Source organism: Capricornis sumatraensis, chromosome 20 (genome assembly GCF_032405125.1).
Source record: "Capricornis sumatraensis isolate serow.1 chromosome 20, serow.2, whole genome shotgun sequence".
Taxonomy (NCBI): Eukaryota; Metazoa; Chordata; class Mammalia; order Artiodactyla; family Bovidae; genus Capricornis; species Capricornis sumatraensis.
In genome coordinates this window covers 20,618,735-20,639,376 of record NC_091088.1, presented here as the reverse complement: position 1 = coordinate 20,639,376, position 20,642 = coordinate 20,618,735, and the positions used below count along the sequence as shown (strand labels likewise).

The 20,642-nt window shown below is 55.7% G+C and overlaps 2 protein-coding genes across 2 annotated transcripts; one reads left to right on the top strand and one right to left on the bottom strand.

Annotated features, from left to right (window-relative positions):
* Window positions 1-592: 592 nt before the first annotated feature.
* Window positions 593-3,266, top strand: LOC138096524 (5-hydroxyisourate hydrolase-like). The gene is made up of 4 exons (XM_068992762.1): window positions 593-732; window positions 1,118-1,257; window positions 2,529-2,664; window positions 3,015-3,266. The coding sequence occupies exons 1-4, from the start codon at window positions 673-675 to the stop codon at window positions 3,102-3,104; spliced, it is 426 nt and encodes a 141-aa protein (XP_068848863.1). The 5' UTR covers window positions 593-672; the 3' UTR covers window positions 3,105-3,266.
* Window positions 3,267-3,509: 243 nt separating this feature from the next.
* Window positions 3,510-18,825, bottom strand: GAS8 (growth arrest specific 8). The gene is made up of 11 exons (XM_068992963.1): window positions 18,808-18,825; window positions 17,114-17,200; window positions 12,460-12,657; window positions 11,937-12,143; window positions 10,429-10,483; window positions 9,687-9,892; window positions 9,158-9,325; window positions 8,757-8,843; window positions 6,569-6,778; window positions 5,716-5,781; window positions 3,510-3,659 (listed from the first exon to the last, which is right to left on the bottom strand). The coding sequence occupies exons 1-11, from the start codon at window positions 18,808-18,810 to the stop codon at window positions 3,510-3,512; spliced, it is 1,437 nt and encodes a 478-aa protein (XP_068849064.1). The 5' UTR covers window positions 18,811-18,825.
* Between the last annotated feature and the right edge of the window lie 1,817 nt (window positions 18,826-20,642).

Genomic DNA, 20,642 nt, shown 5'->3' with positions numbered 1-20,642 from the left:
TGTCTCTTCCTTCATTTCTGCACAGCCCTCACCCTACGCTGTCAGTGTGCCAGGTCCCTGCACCTTGGGGGTCGAGGGTCAGAGCAGGTAGGAGGGGGTAAAACGCAACCACAAGGGTGTCACCCCACACTGTCACTCTCAACCCGGGGGTCGGTCCTGCCTGAGGAACCTCCACGCGGCCTGTCGGGGCTTCCAGCAGATCCTGACCGTCCAAGAAAGGAAAAGAAACGGCACTGGTGTAGGGCCCTGGGGGTGACTGGGTTCACTGCTCCGCTTCCAGCAGCCGGCGCGGACCCCAGCTGGAGCGCCGCCCCGCCTTTCCCCCACCGCCCCCTGCCCGCGCTGCGCCCCTCCCCGTCCGGTCCCGCCCAGCACTCCACCCCCACATCCGAGCCCCGCCCCTCGTACCCCACCCCTACTCCCAACCCTACGCTGCAGGGCCCCTCCACTTCCGGCCGGAGGAGCTCCGTAGGTCTGCGCACTGCATTCGCTCTGTTGGCCCCCGCAACCACCACCCAGAAGACCCCTAGGACCCTCTGGCTGGGCACCTTCCACTCCTCCCTGGATTGGCCGGACACGTGGGAGGTGCTAGGGCAGGGCTTCCCAGGGAGGTTCTGGGGGTGGCGGTGTGGTGTGACGGCTGGCCTCCTCGCCAGTCCCCAGGTCGGCGGCATGAGCTCTGGGGCAGCCCAGAGGCTGCAGACACTCCAGCGACACGTGGGCTTCCAGGAGGTAGGGGGACAGACCTGGTCCGGAGCCCCTGACCTCTCCTCCACCTGGGGCTAAGTTCTGAGGTGGCCCGCAGATCAGGGGACAGAGCTGGATTCAGAGAGAAGCCCCTGAGGCCACCCAGGCCCTGACGAGGTTCAAGGTGGCCAGGGTGCTCTGGGCGTAGAGACCCCTTCGGTGCTGGGAGGAAGGGGAAGGGTCAGCATTGTGTATGGCAATATGTTACCCAATGCCACTCCCACCCCCAGCACCCCCCTCACCCAACCCCGCCCAGGGCAGTTTGGGACTTTGATCAGGGGGCTGTTTACTCCAAGGCACTGCCTCCTACCAAGGGGTGTGGACACAACGTCTGCCCCACAAGTGCATCCCTGCCCCTCTTGTGGCCTAGGGCAGAGGCATGGAGCCAGGCAGCAGCCCGCTGACCACACACGTGCTGGACACTGCCTCAGGGCTCCCGGCCCAAGGCCTCTACCTCCGTCTGTCCAGGCTCAAGGACTGTGGCCAGCAGTGGACCGAGCTGAAGAAAAGGTAGGAGGGTGGTCTGGGGCAGGGCTCAATCCAGAACACCCCCCACCTCACCCACCCCCCCCTGCAAGGGGCCCTGCACCAGGGCAAAGGGTGTGGGCACAGCTGGCAAGTGGCAGGGCTGACCCGGCCGGACGGTCTCCCTGCAGACTCTCAGAGCCTCTGTTTCAACAGGCTGAGTAGTCCTGGTCGTGCTACAGCCTTGCTGGCAGAGCTCACACCGAGTGCCCACTGCGCTGGGACAGGGCTCTGTCTCTCCTTGCCCACCGGCCAGTTGAGGCCTGAGGAGGGATTGGAGAGGCCTGGTTGTCACTCTGACTGGCGGTGACCTGTGCTGGGCAGCTCTTGAGCACTGGACATTTGTTAGGTTCTCACTGTACCCTGTGTACAGACCCTGCAGGAAACCCTTCCACACATGAGGAGATGGAAGGTGAGCCAGGAGGCCCCTGCCCCTGGTGGACCTCAAAGGCTTGGGGCCTGAGGCTATGGAGCCCTTCATGAAAGGGGGTCCAGGTCAAATCTGAGCGTGGAGGAGCACATGGAGCCACACAGAGCCACTCCCAACCCCCTAAACTGGGCTGGTAAGTGCTGCTGATGCTGATCACAGCACGGACACTTGAGAGCATGGCCTCCTGGTGAGCAGAGGCCCTCAGAGCCTCCGGCACTGCAGCTGGAAACACGCGGATGGCAGCCTGGACACAGTCACTCACCCAGAAAGCGCAATGTAGTGAACAGCAAGTACTTGGTTTTTACACGTCCCTGGTGGTGATAGCAGTGAAGAACCTGGCTGCCAATGCAGACTTCAGAGACATGGGTTTGATCCCTGGGTTGGGAGGATCCCCTGGAGGAGGGTATGGCTACCCACTCCAGTATTCTTGCCTGTGAAATCCCATGGACAGAGGAGCCTGATGGGCTACAGTCCAAGGGTCACAGAGAGTTGGTTACGACTGAAGTGACTTAGCCCACATGCACACGTTATGAAACAGTACAGCTAGTACAACCTATTTTTTTTAATTTGTAAATAAGCACTCCTACGCCTAGAGAAAATGTGAAGTCTTTGTGCCAGACATGAAGTGGGGGGGAAGGGAAGGTTCTTTCCCTTCTCTTCTCTGGGGTTCCCTAAGGACAGTGAGGGGACATAGCCCTGGTCCTGGACGCTGCCCTGCTGCAGAGCCACCCAGGCCCTGCTCACCTAGGTCCGAGTCAGGCCACTGGCCACACGGACCCAGGAGACCCAGGCAGGGACCCCTCTGCAGCAACCCCCCTCTCCCCAGTTGCACAGATCGTGACGGCCGCTGCCCTGGGCTCCTTCCTCCAGGCCAGATGAAGGCGGGCACCTACAAGCTGTCCTTTGACACCGAGGGCTACTGGCAGAAGAGGGGCCAGGAAAGCTTCTACCCATACGTGGAGGTGAGGGCCAGACGGGTGGAGGCCTGAGATGCACTGTGACCCGCAGGCTGGTCCTGCCCCCCATCCCAATAAGCACCTGCTCTGAGCTCCTGGCCTTGACCACACCATGCCCGTGCCGCGCCACCCCACAGTCAGGCTGACTCAGCCCAGGCGGACAGAGGTTCACCCGAGCCCTTCCAGTCTCTGTCCCCTTCGCCTGACCTGTTCAGGGTGGTCCTAACCCTTGGGAACCTTCAGGCCCAGGGGCCCCTCAGACTGAGTGCTTCCCCTGGGCAGACCCCAGCCCCACCCACAGTCTTGTCTCTGCTGGGCCAGGCTGTGTGCACTCCCAGTGCCCCCTCTCCCCGCAGGTCGTTTTCACCATCACAAATGAGACCCACACGTTCCACGTGCCACTGCTGCTGAGCCCGTGGTCTTACACCACATACCGAGGGAGCTAGCAGCTGACCGGCAGCCAGCCTGTGGGCGCGGACATGGCGCCACAGCAGACCAGGCCTCCCCCAAGCAGCGGGTGGGCAAGTTCCTGATGGGCACGAGGGTCACACTTTCCCTGGGACATTCTGGCCCCATGTCGCAGGGGCAGGTGTCACTCAGGCTTCAATAAAGTTGCTGCTGACATCTGCAAGGTGGCTTCAGTCATGAGGCAAGCTTGGTGGGAGCTGCCCCGGGGGGATGAGGGGCGGGCGTGCGTACAGGGGGAGCACTGGGGAGCCTGGGGGCACCTCTCCCCACAGCCACACAAGAGGACACGCAGCACACGTGGAAACCTTCATTCTCTGACAACACATGTCTACAGAACAAATACCTGCTGTCTTTGCTGTGGGGGGACCTCACCCAGGCTGGGGCTACGTTGGGGTGCCCACAAGTCCTGCAGGGCCCTGTCCCAGCGTCTGCCCGATCACAGCGGTCTCCAGGGGCTTGAAACCCACGTTGTCCAGGGGGACTCCGAAGGCCAGGAGCTTTGCCTCATATGTGCGCAGCAAGTCATTGTGGGCCTGCAGGGACACAGCGGTGTTGTTGGGGGGGTGGGGGTAGCCGGGGTGACCCTTGCTCAGGCCACCCAGCCCCGTGGAGGACACGCCTTTTCCAGGTGCTGACTGTGCCAGGCCCAGGCCCAGGCCCACACACATTTATATAAGTTTAAAGACTTAGATTTAACTAGCTCTACTTGGGGCTTCCTGAGTCGGCAACAGCCACTTGTTAAACAGAAGGGCCCTCCAAGGAGCTGCACAAGATGGAGGCTCAATGGGCATGGAGGGGCAGGGTGCAGCCACCCTCCAACAACGGTGCCTTCCCTGAGGGAGGCGGGGGTCTTTAGCAGGTCACCTCCCTAGTGCTGACCAGAAAGCCCCAGGCTGATGGGTCAGAATCTCCACTCCTGGAGAGGCCGAGGTGGCGGTCAGTTTAGGCAGAAGCCCTGGTCGGGCTCACACAAGTGACTCCACTGGGGCGTCCTGTTGCTTTCTAACAGCCCCCGTTTGATCGGGCTGTCAGTCTGAGAGACGTGGTCTCAGCCACCACCACCTGTGGCCTCTCACCCTGTGCTGACCCTGTTCTGTCATTCCCCCTCTTAACGTCCCAGTCTTAAGGAGAGCATTTGCTCGGCAGTTAGCGGTGCAAACAGGCATGTAAAGCTTTTCAGAGCACATGACTCTCCAGGGGATGAGTAAAGTAAGCAGAACAAACCCGGGTGATTGGCCTCCATAAGACCAAACTCACCCAAGAAAGGCCCTGTGGAAGGAGGGCTGAAGTCACTGAGGCCCCACCCACGGAAGTACGGTTCCAGGTAAGCGGGTGGTGATGTTCATGCACAGACACCCCCCAGCTCAGCTGGAAGATAACCAGGGGCTTCCCTACTGAGAGAACAAGCGTGGCCCAAGTCTAAGAACTTCACCAGGTGCTACCCAGCTACTTCATGTGTGGGACCTCCAGTAACGTCCCTGATTCACGGCTGGGGAGGCTGAAGAGGGTGCACTCAGAGTTCCTGGTTCCCGCAGGCTCTCACTCAGGCTCACCATCCCTGCCTTCCTAGGAACCACACTCCCCGCCATGTCTATTGGCATCTATTCCCTTTCCCCTCCCAGAAAAGCCAAGGTCTGGGCAGTGGTGCTGGCAGGACCGATGTAGGCAGGATCTCTGTCCCCCCTACTTTTTCTCAAAGAGCACATTTCACAAGGTGGTGGTAAGGATGTGAAGAGCGGAGCATGTTACATGCTGAGAGCCTAGCCTGACTCAGGACAAAAGCTCAAAGGGACACCTTGTCCTCAGCATTATCACGACAAGATGCTGGGAGCTGAGACAGAAGGGCGAGTAAGGACCGGGCTCCAGGGTATGGGCCCCGGCCCTCCTCCTTCTCTGGGGCTCAGCCCTCCCGACAATCAGATGTGGGTTACGGAAGTTCTCCCGAGAGCCACACGCACCCAGTGCATGGCCCTAATTTTCTGCGAGTACGCATCAGGGTTGCCAGAGCACCCGGGGAGGGCCCGATGGGCAGGGAAGGCCAAGGCATTTGGTCACCACGGAGCCCAGTGCCCATGATGGCAATGCCTTCACCCGGGCTCCAAGACCCAGGGCTCGTGTCTGAGTCACACTTGTGGGGTGTCTGCTCTCTGCAGGCAGCACTGCATCTGTGTCTCCACGGGCCAAGCCCTGACAGAGCTGTGGGCTCAGCCGGGGAGCTGGGGACACTCAGTGCAGGACACAGATGGTACCAGGGTCAGGGCACTGTGCGGGAAGCCTCCATGAGTGGTTGAGAAAGGCTGGAGCCCTAACTGCCCCCACATGGAGGACGTGGACGTTAACCTGGGGGAGCAAAGAGAACCCCCCAGCAACCGCCCCAGAGGCCAGGCTAGCACCACGGTGCCAGAGCAAGGGCTGCATGGGACACCAGGCAGGCCATGCACTGGGAGGCGCCAGCAGAGGCTCGGCCACACACAGGCCCAGTGACCCAGGCGGGCACCGATGGCCTCAGACTGGGTCAGCACCCTGATCTGGGGAGTCAGCATCAAGATGGGGACTCCTGGGTGAGGGGGGGTGGGGGGCCCTCCGCACCTTGCACACCCGGGCCAGCTCATACTGCAGATCCTTGATGGCGCTGTTCTTTGATTCCAGAACGTCCTGGGGAGAGGAAGGCATCAGGGAACCACAGCCCGGCCCCACCTCAGGGACATCCACACAGGGAGGGACTGCTGTGGGAAGGCCTCAGAGTGAGACCCCAGTGTATGTCCACCCCCTAGACCCGGAGGGGACCCAACCTCGGGCCTAGCAGCCTCAGGTCAGCCAGTTGACCAGGACCCCAGAGCCAGGCCACGCCACCCTGGCAACACCAGAGACTCCTGTCCCCGTCACCTGCTCTTTCTGTGACACATCCCAGGTCAGGGAGCAGAGGTCGAGGCCCAGCTCTGAGCGGGGTCCCTGCCAGGTATGGTCAGGCCCTCTGGCCCTTGGGCACCGAGGCCTCATCTGTCCTTTCCCAGCAATGCCCGGTGCCCAGGACAGCCTGCCCCAGGGGAACACCACAGACAACTGCGGACGCTCACAGGAACAGACGCTCAGCCTGTGCTCAGGCATGCCTCCCAGGGAAACCTTCCCACCACCCGCCGCACAGGCCACCGCAGGCCTGCCTCTCGCCCGCCGTGGTCTCTTCCAACATAGCTTAGTGTCCAGGCAGATGGCGGCTGTGGCCTCGGCTAAGAGTCCAAGCTGGAGCGGGTAGTGGACTCGGGCTAGGAGGGTTAAAAGGCCAAAGAGGGGCTGGGGAGACCTTGAAGACACTGGAGCTAGAAGTCCACGGCGCTCACGGACCTGGCCACTCTGGCCAGGAAACTGCGACCGCCCCTCCCCGAGGCTGACTGAGGGTCTGCCCTGGAGGGACGGAGCCCCAAGCACAGCCCTCGAGGCCTACCTCCAGCTTGCGGGACACGAGGGTCAGAGCCGCGGGGTCCAGGTTGGAGGCTGCTAGCACCTCATTGAACTGCACCTCCTTCTTCTCCACAGCAGCAACCAGTGCCTGCACCTTGCGCTCCAGGATGAGGTTCCTGAAACCCGCCTTCTGCTGCACCTCCAGGATGGCCGTGGTGAACTTCTGGTACAGGTCGTCCCGCTCCTGCTGCACCTGTGAGGCGCGGGTACCTCGCTGGCAGGACGCCCCTCCCGCTCTGCCCAGGGCCACGCCCCCGCCTTCCCCAGCGTCTGGCCATGGGCAGGCTGGTCTGTGCCCGAGCCCCACTCTCTGCAACCAAATTAAAGGAGTACAGTGTCCACACAATGGGAGGCAGGAGAAAACACCTCTGGGAGGTGTGGCAGGAAGCCATGGGGACCCCCAGGATGAGCTGCAGAGAGACCCTCCCACCAAGAAGCCAGAGCCAGCCCTGCCCTGGGTCTGGGCAGCAGGCTCAGGAGCGCACCCCACCCCCAATCATCCCCACAGGAGATCAGGGCCTCAGACTCAGCAATGCTGGGGTGGGGGCCCTTGAGGAGGTCCCCTCCATCTGCCCCAGATCCTACAGCCAGCTGCCTGCCCACCAAGGACAACGTGCTTCCGCGTCTTCTTTTAACTGTGCACCATTTAGAAGTCAAGACTTAGCAGGGGTGTAACAGGAAAAAGTGACCCTCCTAAACCCCACTTCCCAGAGGCCACCATCTGAGCACTGGCTGGGACTCCTTCCAGAATGTTCTCCACGCCCGTAAAGAACACACAGCACTACGAGGCGCGACAAGCACTGCGCTGCAAACCTGTGGCCCCATCCTTCTGGCCACACTGCCACACCTCACATCTGCTTCCGTCCACTCCCAGGCCCTCTGCTCTTTAAAACCTGATGACCCTGGCTTTCCAGGACACTGCCTCTCTCACATACTGTGTAGACAAACGGAGGGCAAGGGGCAGAGAGTGCAGACCTACATGGCCTGAGCCTGCCTGAGCTGCCTCCTCCCGACTCATGCCCACTTTGACCAGCGGGAGCAGCATCTCCCTGTTGCCTGCAGGGCCCTCGGAGGCCCCTGTGGGGTGACTCCAGATCCAGCTGCTTGTGGGATGTTCCCGAGGAACTGGGTCCTTTCCACCGTCACAGTCTATGAGAGTGTTTCAGTGGGAAAGGTGCTAACAGCTGACACACAAGGTGCTTGCCCTCAGCCAGACCCCGGGAACCAAGCACGCGGGGGCGCTGTCTGCAGAGAAGCACGTTCAGTGAGACACACGCACCCAGTCCCATCAGTGAGGACCTGGGGTGGGGGACGGCCCCCTGGGAAACCATGGATGAGGCCACAACTCTGAACAGCCCTCAGGCAGATCGTCCACATTCTCAACACTAGCCGTCTGACCCACCAATTCCTCTGCTAGGAATCACCATTCCAAAAAAGGGTCACACACCACACAAAGATGTACCTAACAGGGTGCCTATAGCAGTAAGGACTGACAAGGGATTTTCACCAGGGGACACAGGCTACTCTGGAGAGAAACGTGGGCTGGGAGGAATAGGCCAGCATGTGCCAGGTGCCCCCACTTCTGGGAAGCAAGGCCCTACACCAGCACACTCGAGAGTTTGGAAGAACTCGGGGTGCTGTCGCCATGTGTGAGGACCAGCGTGCAGCCCCAAGGCCTTGCATTTTCACCCACAGGCTTCCTATGACACACACATAAAGGGTTAGGACTCGGAGACACACACACGGATGAAAGATGGGCCAGCCCAAGGGGAGAGAAGTGGGGAACTGCTAAGACATCAACCTCGTCCACTGAGAGCCCTGCAGAACGGGGAGGGACCAGAGCAGGGGACCCAGCCCCCGAGATGTGCCAGGAGCCCTCAGACATGCCAGGAGTCCTCCAGATGCCCTGGGAGCCCCCAGATACAACAGGAGCCCCCCAGATGCCCCGGGAGCCCCCAGATGCCCCGGGAGCCCCCCAGATGCACTGGGAGACCCTCAGACACCCTAGGAGCCCCCAGACATGCCGGGAGCCCCCAGACACCCCAGGAGGCCCCCAGACATCCTAGAGCCTCCCAGATGCCCCAGGAGGCCCCCAGACATCCTGGAGCCCCCCAGACATGCCAGGAGCCCCCCAGATATGCCAGGAGCCCCTCAGATAACCCGGAGCCCACCTTGATGAATCGCTGCTCCAGCACCTCGTGCTCCCACCTCAGGCTCTTCAGCTCCTTCTCAGTGACTTTCAGACGGGCTTTTGTGCACTGGAGAGAAGGGTCACAAAGCATCCCCAGTTCAGGCACCCACAAGATGCGGCTCAGGAGGGATAAGCAGGTGAGGTGATCATCAGAGTGAATGGCTCCCGGACACAATGGACCGAGCCCCACCATGGCAGCCAGGGGCCACCTGGCTCCCAGAACAGGTGCCAACCCCAGGAGGTCACCAGGCAGGGGACAGAGGGGTTCAGCACCTCCCCTGGTGCCCCGAGGGCCGACTCCACTCTGGGACTCAGGAGACACCTGCCCGACCTTCCTGCCCCTTCACACCAGGGAGGGCGAGGAATGCAGCGGAAACCCACCACCAGCATCTGCTTGTCCCTCTCATAGCCCCCGAGCTTCTTCTGCATGTCATTCATCTCCTCCCGAGCCTTCTGCAGGGGGTCCGCCAGGCGCCGGTTCTGCATGGCCACCTCCGTCATCTCCTTCTCCATGTGCTCCTCCTTCTTCCTCATGTCCTCCATCTGCTCCTGGGGGGGCCGGGGGAGGAGCGGGAGGGGGATGTTGGTGGCAGGACCAGGGGCTGTGGCCTGCACGGGGGCTGCGAGCTCTCCTGCCCAGAGAGGATGGTCCTGGGGCATGTGTTCCGTGTGTAAACACGGAGAATAGTTTCTGAATTCTCTAGTAACGTGGCCTGCATGCAAGCAGAGCTTCCGCTGTGCTCACTGCTAGCACTTAGGTGCGACGACACCCCTGGTGCGCATGGGCCTATGACTTCCCCACCACGTGAGGGGACTCACAATCTGTGCGTTTCAATCAGGGGCCGCTGAAGGCCAGGTGTGTCTACGAGCAGGGGTGTGGGCCCGAGGTGGCAGGCAGCCCCGGCGGCACCTTGAGGGAGTTGATGAGAGCCAGGTTGTTGAGGGTGATGTCGTTGTAGTAGTTCTTGATGTCGGTGAAGGCCTCCTCGTGCCGCTGCATCAGCGTGGTGATCTGGCCGTTCTTCCTCTCCTCCACCTCGTGGATCTCTGTCTTCCTGCGCAGGTCGAGCTCGTCCCGAAGCATCTTCATCTTCTTGTCGTACTTGGCCTCGATTTCTGAAAGGGAGCAGCACCCAGAGCAGCTGAGCAGAACCCCTGGTGCTGTGGCGACAAGACCAGATGGTGGCTGTGCCCAAGGCGGGAGACCTCTCAGGGGATGGAGGCTGCCGACAGCGGGTCAGGGCAGGGCGCTTCTCCTGCTGCGTGGCACCAGCACATGCCCTCCTCTGCCTGTCGCAGGCACCGCTGATCAGTCCCTGCCTCGGGGATCCCAACAGCCAAGTGTCACCCAGTGCCAGGGGACACAGACCACGGCCATCCAGCCAGACTGTGGCTGAGGTCGGCGCCTCTGCAGGACAGGAGGGACAGCATCCCACCCCCTAGCTGGGCAACCTGCTCCAGAAGTCACTGTGTGCCACGGCGGGGGGGGTGAGGGGGTCCTCCCAGCCTCCCACTTCCCACAGACACCAGCCTTAGAAATGACCACGTCCTCTCACTCCACATGTCTGGGCTGTTTTAACTGGAAGGCAGTTCATTCCTGACAGGAGGGGCTCTCGGGCCACCTTACACAGTGGAGCGCAGGAAGCACTGACCTCGCACCTGCCTCTCAAAGTCGTTGCGCATCTTGGTGATCTCCTCGGTGTGTTTCTGCAGAGGCAGAAGCAGGCTGTCACTGGAGGCCAGTCGGGACAGGACAGACACCGGCCCCGTGGCAGGGCCCCCTCCTCACTAGCACTAACAGCCTGTGCGGCTGCTGCTCTGGCTGGACCCTCACCCCCGAGCTCAGGACCAGCCCAGAGGAATGAGGGTCTGGGAAATTCCACATTTCATAATGGACTGGGGAAGATGCTGATGACACTCACACCCTGGCTGTGCCCACAGGCTGGGCAGCAGGACCAGACCCACCCAGAGCTGTAGGCACCCCGTGTGGTGCTGATCTGCTTTGGCTTAGAATACCAGGACAAACTACTCTGACAGCTATAAAGTTTGAATAAAAGGCTTAAATTATACTTTATTTTCATGCCAAGAGGCACTCTGAGCATGTAACTATTCCACACCGTGCCTTGGGTAAGCAGAGACTACACTCGGTGGAAGCCAGCCCATGCTGTGCTTCTGTCAAAACAGCCAGGCCCCTCGAGGAACCACATCTTCCACACCCTCAAGCCTCAAGGAAAACTCTGCATTATGTTCCCAGATTCAGTTGAGGCTGGGCTGCGTCCAGACATGTAGCAAACGTATTGACAAAAGTCTTTCAACTCACAGCCAGGAGAACCTTTGAAAGCCAAAGTTGGACACATCCTCTCTGCCCAGGCCCTCCAGAGGTCCCCAGCTCAGATGCGGCAGGGTGGTCAAAGCCCCAGTCCTGTCCACAGCCTCCTCATTCCTTGCAGCCTTCATGCTGGTCCATCCCAACCTTTCTCACGGCCTGGTCTCCCCTAGCCTGGCTCAGCCCTGCCTTCCCCCACCTTTGCTTGGGTGTCACCTTCTCAATGAATTCACAGAACCTGTAGAGAAACGCAACCACCTCACTTCCCGCATCTCCTGGAGCACTCATGCCCGCGGACCTGTGACGCGTGTTTGGCAGTTTACTTTGTTTTCTGTCTCAGAGAGGCCTGTCCTCTCCTGACCGTCAGCCACACACAGGCAGGCATTCTGTCAGCCCCACCCTCTGAGCACCCACAATCTGAGCCAGGCCTGGTGTGCTACAGGCACTTAAGAAGGAATTCCAACCTCCACCCAGAGCCCCTCAGCCTCCCTCTGAAAGGATCAAAGAGGCTCCAAGGCCAGTGAGGTGCTTTTCAGCATGCTCACAGGACCAAGGCCGCAGCAGCTAAACGGCTGGCGGGCAGCTCACTCCAGGGGCCCAGGGTCGGCAGCATGTGGAGAGCGGCCCAGGCTGGATCTCCCTGTCGGGAAGTCAACCGGTCGCTCAAGTCTGAGACAGAACTCTGCACCTGGCCCCAGAGGGGTTTGTTTGGCTGATGCAATTGTTGTTGCTGAACATTTCAGTTAATTGCCCACCGGCAATCTTCTTATACAGAACCATGAATTCCCAGGTGTGGCTAAGTCCCAACACGTTCACAGCTGCCCTGGCACCTACCAGCCGCAGGTTCTTCACCATCACCTCGTTGGCCAGCTCCTGCTCCTTCAGCTCCACCTTCAGCGCCCGCATGTCCCGGCGCAGCGTCCCCTCCTGTGCACGGTGCTCCTTCTGCGCCAGCTTCATGACCACGGTGCCCTCCGCCTTCATCTCCGTCAGGCTGCTCTGATGCTCGTACAGCAGGTGTTTCACCTTCTGCTTGTAGACCTGGGGGTGAGGGAGTGCTGCTGCTCACCTGCTCTGTCCACTCACCTGCACACACATATGCTCGCCTGCACACACAGGCTCGCCTGAACACACATGCCCACCTGCGCACCTCTACACGACTTCTCACCTGCACACATAGGCTCACATGCTCAGCTGGACATACCTGCTTTGTTATTAAAAAAATACCTTCAAGTTCCCAATGTCAAAGGACACAAAAGGCGTGACCACCCAAAGCAAGGCATGACCATGCCCCTGGACCTCGGGCCAGCTCCTCTGTCGCGCGGCGACTCCCATGGGATTGGGCCAGCCCCCTCACCTTAATCTCCACCTGGTGCCTCTCCTCGGCCTCCTCCATCTCCCGATCCTTGTTCCGCAGCTCGGCCTTCTTCTCCTCCAGCTGCCTCCGTGTGATCTCCCAGAAAGTGTGGATCTTGTCGCGCTCCAGCTGGAAGTAGTTGCGCTCCTCTCGCTCGCGGTCCAGCTCCTCCCGGATGCGGCCGATGTGCTCCTCCACCTGGTGGGCAGAGCAGGGTGAGGCAGCCAGAGGGCCCACCCGTGACCAGGGGAGGGTGGGCAGAGAAAGGCCAGGAAGACGGTGGGGGGCGCTACTCTCATCTCAAAGTAAACCATGAGTGTAAAGTGAGAACCTAACACAGAGTGCTGGGAAGCCTCAGGAACAGGGGACATCAGCAGACAGCAGAAATCTCTTGTATTTGGCCAACAGTCATAATATGATTATATCCTTTTATTCATCCTTGGGAATTTACACTAAGAAATTTCTCAAAAGAACACAGTAGTGTTCCACTTAAAGGTATTAGCAACACTGTTAGCACAAGAGCAGACAACTAAAATGGACACACGATCCAAGCTGCTTCTAAACAGCATGGTTGAGAAACAAGAATATATCAGCCAGAAGGTCATATGGGCCTATGATACAAAGATATGACAATGATGCAAATATTTTCATACAAATGATATAAAATGTAAAAACCTTTCACCTTTAAGGATACACGTCAAGCAAAAAATAGCAGACAAAACCAGTAGATCTGAAACAGTCAAGAGGGTTTGATCCAGAGCCAAATGCAAATCTGCAAATAGGTAAAAAAAAAAAAAAAGAAAAAAGGACAGATTTCCAGTTTCTTGAGACTCTCACTTGCAAGAATTAGTTATCTTTTGAGCATAGCCTCAGGCCAAGGCTGTAAAGTTTCCCTCTTTTGATAACCATGTTCCCTACAAGGAAACCAGATGTCTTACTTCAAGAGAGGGCCAAGACAACAACTCAGCAAGGAAGGGCAGCCAGGAGACTGCAAGGACTAGGGCTGGGATGGGGCTTGGCTCCCCAGGAAAAGTCCTGACCTGCGGGCCTGCTGCCTTCGTGTTACTCAAACGAATCATCTAAACCAGGCTCCTCCTGACTCTGGCTCACACTGGATGTTCTTTCACTCGATATTTAGACTTCTTATAAATATCTGGATTTCTCACTTGTCTTCAAATATGAGAAAACAGCTCTGGAGCCCAACGCCCACAGGGTAATCCTGCAGCAACTTGGCGACAGTTCAGTTCAGTCGTTCAGTCGCTCAGTCGTGTCCGACTCTTTGTGACCCCATGAATCACAGCACGCCAGGCCTCCCTGTCCTTCACCATCTCCCGGAGTTTACCCAAACTCATGTCCATCAAGTCTGTGATGCCATCCGACCATCTCATCCTCTGTCGTCCCCTTCTCCTCCTGCCCTCAGTCTTTCCCAGCATCAGGATCTTTTCCAATGAGTCAGTTCTTCACATCAGGTGGCCAAAGTATTGGAGTTTCAGCTTCAACATCATTCCTTCCAAAGAACACCCAGGGCTGATCTCCTTTAGGAAGGACCAATTGGATCTCCTTGCAGTTCAAGGGACTGTCAAGAGTCTTCTCCAGCACCATAGTTCAAAAGCATCAATTCTTCGGCCCTCAGCTTTCTTTACATTCCAACTCTCACATCCATACATGACTACTGGAAAAACCATAGCCTTGACTAGACGGAATTTTGTTGGCAAAGTAACATCTCTGCTTTTTAATATTCTGTCTAGGTTGGTCATAACTTTTCTTCCAAGAAGTAAGCATCTTTAATTTCATGGCTGCAGTCACCATCTGCAGTGATTTTGGAGCCCCCCAAAATAAAGTCAGCCACTGTTTCCCCATTTATTTCCCATGAAGTGATGGGACCAGATGCCATGATCTTCATTTTCTGAATCTTGAGCTTTAAGCCAACTTTTTCACTCTCTTTCACTTTCACCAAGAGGCTCTTTAGTTCTTCTTCACTTTCTGCCATAAGGGTGATGTCATCTGCATACATGAGATTATTGATATTTCTCCCAGCAATCTTGATTCCAGCTTGTGCTTCCTCCAGCCCAGCGTTTCTCATGATGTACTCTGAATAGAAGTTAAATAAGCAGGGTGACAATATACAGCCTTGACGTACTCCTTTTCCTATTTGGAACCAGTCTGTTGTTCCATATCCAATTCTAACTGTTGCTTCCTGACCTGCATACAGCTTTCTCAAGAGTCAAGTCAGGTGCTCTGGTATTCCCATCTCTTTCAGAATTTTCCACAGTTTCTTGTGATCCACACAGTCAAAGGCTTTGGCATAGTCAATAAAGCAGAAATAGATGTTTTACTGGAACTCTCTTGCTTTTTCCATGATCCAGCGGATGTTGGCAATTTGATCTCTGGTTCCTCTGCCTTTTCTAAAACCAGCTTGAACATCTGGAATTTCACGGTTCACATATTTCTGAAGCCTGGCTTGGAGAATTTTGAGCATTACTTTGCTAGCATGTGAGATGAGTGCAATTGTGTGGTAGTATGAGCATTCTTTGGCATTGCCTTTCTTTGGGATTAGAATGAAAACTGACCTTTTCCAGTTCCGTGGCCAATGCTGAGTTTTCCAAATTTGCTGGCATATTGAGTGCAGCACTTTCACAGCATCATCTTTTAGAATTTGAAATAGCTCAACTGGAATTCCATCACCTCCACTAGTTTTGTTTGTAATGATGCTTTCTAAGGCCCACTTGACTTCACATTCCAGGATGTCTGGCTCTAGGTGAGTGACCACATCATCGTGATTTTCTGGATTATGAAGATCTGTTTTGTACAGTTCTTCTGTGTATTCTTGCCACCTCTTCTTAATATCTTCTGGTTCTGTTAGGTCCATACCATTTCTGTCCTTCATTGTGCCCATCTTTGCATGAAATGTTCTCTTAGTATCTCTAATTTTTTTAAAGAGATCTCTAGTCTTTCCCATTCTATTATTTTCCTCTATTTCTTTGCACTGATCACTGAGGAAGGCTTTCTTATCTCTCCTTTTTATTCTTTGGAACTCTGCATTCAAATGGGTATATCTTTCCTTTTCTCCTTTGCTTTTCGCTTCTCTTCTTTTCACACATGTAAAGCCTCCTCACACATGTAAAGCCTCCTCACACAGTCATTTTGCTTTTTTGCATTTCATTTTCTTGGGGATGGTCTTGCTCCCTGTCTCCTGTAGAATATCACGAACCTCCGTCCATAGTTCATCAGGCACTCTGTCTATCAGATCTAGTCCCTTAAATCTATTTCTCACTTCCACTGTATAGTCATAAGGGATTTGATTTAGGTCATACCTGAATGGTCTAGTGGTTTTGCCTACTTTCTTTAAGTCTGAATTTGGCAATAATCCAAGTCTATGCCCCAACCAGTAACGCTCAAGAAGCTGAAGTTGAATGGTTCTATGAAGATCTACAAGACCATTTAGAACTAACACCCAAAAAAGATGTCCTTTTCATTATAGGGGACTGGAATGCAAAACTAGGAAGTCAAGAAACACCTGGAGTACCAGGCAAATTTAGCCTTGGAGTACAGAATGAAGCAGGGCAAAGGCTAATAGAGTTGAGCCAAAAGAACACACTGGTCATAGCAAACACCCTCTTCCAACAACACAAGAGAAGACTCTACACATGGACATCACCAGATGGCCATCACCGAAATCAGAGTGATTATATTCTTGGCAGTCAAAGATGGAGAAGCTCTATACAGTCAGCAAAAACAGCACTGGGAGCTGACTGTGGCTCAGATCATGAACTCCTTATTGGCAAATTCAGATCTGACCACAGCTGCCCTGAATCTCTCATCTTACTACTGCCTGGACCCCGAGAGCCTCCAAGCTCTGCAGACTGACCCCTGCCGTGTCACAGGACAGGAAGTAAACCTGTAGGCAGGAAACAGTCCGATTGTTGGGGCGACACAGCGGGTAAGCCAACCTCCATGAGGCATCCCCAGTGACCCCCTCGAAGCACAGCCTGACCTCATTACCCTCTACAGACTGCCAATGGCTTCCCTGTGTGAGAAAGAGAGCCTGTTCACCACTTTCAAGGGCCTCTGCCCAGCTCTCCATCTTCAGGTCTTATGCCTTGTTGAATCTCCCTTGATTTCTTTTATCTTAAAACCATCAAAACTAAGGGTCATAAACACTTCCAGACCACATCTGCTCTCATGGGTTGCGCAAGTTATAGGTTTTGGGAGCCTTTCAATTGAAACTGTAATTAATCAAATCATGTTCCCTAGCTCTTAATGTCATCGAAATGAACAAGCGGCCTAAAATAACTCACGGTGTTTAAAGGTAAATCAAATAAATGAGAATGCTGTAAGTGTATATACTATGATTAACATCTCCGTAAACAGTAGGGGCCTAAAAAGGGTAAGAATGAAAGAAAACTTAAAATAGCTTTATATCAGAAAAACATTTCCTTCCAAGTTCCTACTACCCTAGAGGAAAGTTTACCCATCACACATGCTGCATTGTTTCACATGTCCTGGTGCGGGCAGACGGCAGGAGCCAGACTGAGGGGAGGCAGACAAGGAGCCGGGGTGCTGCGGTCTAAAAGAACTTCCTAGGACCAGCGCGGGGCAGAAAACCCATCCCACCCGCCCCAGCAAGGGGCCGCGGCCCAGCCAGCCCGCTCACCTGCTCCTTGCTCATGTCCTCCGGAGCCAGCCCATCAACAATCGGAGTGCCTTTGCCTTTGCCTTTCTTCCCTTTCTTTTTGGGCGCCTTGGATTGAAGAATACATGGTCGGGTTAGGGTTCACTTCTGGCTGGTTCATTCCCTTTCAGGGCCATTCGGGAGAGGAATTTCTGCCTGGAACCTCCATCTGACTGCCCACTGTCTCAGGCTTCCACCCGGGCCGCCTCACTCTGCCCTAAGGTTTCCCATCCTTAACCACAGGCATATTCTGTTGACACCTTTGGAACAGCAAAGAGAAATCTCCCTTCTCAGAAGAGAATATTGCTTCCCCTCAGAAAGGAAGAGGGAGAACATGTTCCTTGTATACAGCAGAGACTTCCTTGGTGTGGAGCAAAAGCTACTCGGCCTCACAAAGGAGTATCCCCAGCAGCACAGACTATAGTGCTTGGCAAGTGCCAGAGAGAAACCTGCAATATATCGCTCCATGGGCGCAAGGTGGGTGCCTCAGAGACCCGGGGTGAAGACTGCTGGCACAGACTGGCACTCACACACTGTGGGCTCTGTCAGTGGGGTGACGCCTGCTTTTAACCACTTCTCCACGGTGCCAGAGGGGACCTTCTGCCCCACTGCCTCTCCAGGGGCCACTCAACAGAAAGAAAACTAACGCCTTATCCTCTGCCCTCACTTCTCACAAGTTTCTGTGGCTCATGCTTTTGTCTATATGTAGGCACGCATCTGCACGTCTCTGTAACATTTTTATTACCAAAAAAGTTTATGAGGAAATGTTAGAAAGCACAAAGTAACAAAAAAAAAAAAAAAAAAGGAAAATCATGCATATTTCCCTCAAGTTAGTGAAAGTAGATATATTTTGGTGATCTTTTCCCAGCTGACTTGCAAAAGACAGAACCGCTGAAATCTTCACTCCTAAAACACTGCCCTCTTTCTAACCCTCTACTCCAAGAAGTCCAACCCATCAGAAGAGCCCAGGAGCTTACTCAGCATCTGGGAGTAAGGCAGTGGTTGGGGCCTCTAGAGCCCCTGGGGCACCCACACACAGAGGGGTCCCCGCACTGATGGCCACCCTGCCACACCTGCCTGGAAACTGGGTGACCTACAGCCCATACAGCACAGAGGGGAGTGCGCAGCTGAGAGCCCTACCACAGAGGGGTGGGGACTGAGAAGCCCAGAGGCAGCAAGCTCCACTCTGCTCAGTTCCCGCCTGACTCCTCTCAGGTTTGCCCAAGCTCTGCCCTGGGGACTTCACGTGCGCTGGAACCGCTGTCAGGACCCTCTGGCCACCATGGTATACCCCAGGTTCCCGATCCCAGAGGCTGGAGGACCTCTGTTTCCCAAGCATCTGATCAATGAGCCTTCCATTCCAGGTAGGGTAGTCACTCGACCCAGGTTTTCCGGTCCGGACGCGTGCACACCAGGCCCTAGGTCTGGGGGCGGGGGAGACGGTGCTCTCTGACCACCACGCCGGTGTGCACAAGATTCTGGAGAGACCAAGTCTCTCAGCTCCACGGGGGAGCCGCGTCTGCGAGGACACCCCGCCCCCCACCCCCCAGAGCACCAAGCCCGCAGCTCCAAGACCCAAAAGCTCCAGATCTCCCGTCCCGGGGACTCCCGGCGCCCAAGGCCAGCCGACCCCTGAACCCCAGGGCCCCGGCGCGGACCCTATGAGACCACCTCACCATGGTTGCGGTTTCCCGCCTGCCTGGACCAACAAACCAAAGCGCCCGGCCTTCCCAGGATGCGCCGTCTCCAGGCAACGACTGCAAGATCCCGCGCGAAGTCTCGAGAACCATCGCGATACCCCGCAGGCAGGGCCGGTGCCTCGCAACGGCGGGAGTCCTTAGCAACTAACCAGGCGGAGTCTGTAGGTTTGGGCCGAAGCTGGACATTATCCACAAGCTACCTCTCCAAGATACCTGGGAACGCATTCCTTTCTGGACAGGTCTTGTTTACTGCGGGTCTTCCCCACTAAAAGTTAAGCTCCACAGAGGCTGGAGGAACGGTTTCCGTCCACTTGTTACGTACTCTTACGTGGGTACAAGACCTACAGTGCATGAACTCCAAGAGTGAGCGAGGGGAGGCGGCCACACCGCGACTTTACCCAAATTAGATTCAAATTCTCGCGGAACCTCTGCCCTTGGGCCTCACCTCACCCTGCCCCCCTTTGACGATTCCTCCCACCTGAGGCTGGAAGACAGCTGGATTTCCACAAAGCCTCAGAGGAAGCAAAAGTAAGCCGAGAAAAATATATTCCAGCGGGGTCCACAGTTTTGAAATCAGCAAGTCTCCCCTTCACAAAAACTAACTGCTCTTCCTAAAGAGACTTTGTCCTCCTGGTGAGGAAAAACTAGAAACCTTTGCTACGGGTTTCCAGACGAGCTCTGCAGGGAAAAAAAGTCTTCAGGGGTTTTCTTCCCTCTAACCTCTTGCTCTGAAAACTGCTAACTGCTTTACAAATTGAAGAGAGAATTTCTGATCCCTCTTACCATCCAGCCACCTATACCCAAAACAACACCATTTGTTGTCTTGTTTTCCACACTCAACATTAGCATCTTATGAAATAGTGGTTTTGCAGCAGGTCAAGCTTTTCTGTCAGTTTGGGAATGGAGAGAAATCTTCTCTCCTTGGAGAACTGCCTTGGGCACAGAGTGTGAATAGTGGAGAAAGGCTCAGGTCAGGGAAGAGAGCCACAGAAATGAGCCTGGGGGTTTCCTGTTTGCCCACCCAAGACTTGATTGTTCCTGGAGAGGAATGGCCCTTTGGAGGGACTGTATCAACAGACTTGCACAAAGAGTGACATTTATAGCAGCCCCAGGGCCTCTGGGAGGTCTGCTGGTGTCTCTGTGCCTGGGCTGACAAGAGCCTGAGCCTGTGTCATACACGTCTGGTCTGATAGGGGTCTTCTCCCCTAAGGTAGGTTCCTCTCACAGGGGTTCTGGCAAGTAAGACAGTGCAGCCTGGTAGGACAGAGTGCTAATGATTATTATTTAGCACTTACTATGCTAGGTGCCTCATGCTGACTGGCTTTTTGCTTTAGAATTCTGGCTGGGAGTCCTGAATTAAACGAATGCATTAACAATAATTCCTTTCAACAAAAAGGGCAAGAATAGGAGGGTTAGCTCAGGATAACAAGACAGGGTATTCGTTTGTCACAAATGAACAGCACAGCACGGTTTATCAGTGTGCACTGCAGAGATGAAGAGTTCAGGGAGGCCTGGTTGCCAGCTCTCTGGGCTCCCCACAAGGCCCATGGTGACCTGTGCTTTTCATACTGAATTTGAGTTCAGATTTATAGAAAAGAGCCTTTCTCCACATGGGTGGCTTGAGATACTTTTAATCGGCATCAAGCTGAGCATCTCAGAAACCCAGATAAATGACATCTGAGTTTCCTACAAAATGACAGACCAAATGTTAATACAAACCCAATGACCTATGGTGAATATCTGGCTCTTCCTAACACCCACGTACATGGTCATCCAGGTAAACTGCCTCAGATCACAACAGCAACTCGATG

Excerpts from the sequence above, each read along its gene's own strand:
- LOC138096524 (XM_068992762.1), top strand. The coding sequence starts at position 673 with ATGAGCTCTGGGGCAGCCCAGAGGCTGCAGACACTCCAGCGACACGTG. Across the intron at positions 733-1,117 it reads GACACGTGGGCTTCCAGGAG|GGCAGAGGCATGGAGCCAGG; the intron begins GTAGGGGGACAG and ends CTTGTGGCCTAG. Across the intron at positions 1,258-2,528 it reads TGGACCGAGCTGAAGAAAAG|TTGCACAGATCGTGACGGCC; the intron begins GTAGGAGGGTGG and ends CCCTCTCCCCAG.
- GAS8 (XM_068992963.1), bottom strand. Across the intron at positions 10,484-11,936 it reads TGGTGAAGAACCTGCGGCTG|AAACACACCGAGGAGATCAC; the intron begins GTAGGTGCCAGG and ends CTGCCTCTGCAG. Across the intron at positions 6,779-8,756 it reads TGGAGCAGCGATTCATCAAG|GTGCAGCAGGAGCGGGACGA; the intron begins GTGGGCTCCGGG and ends CGCGCCTCACAG.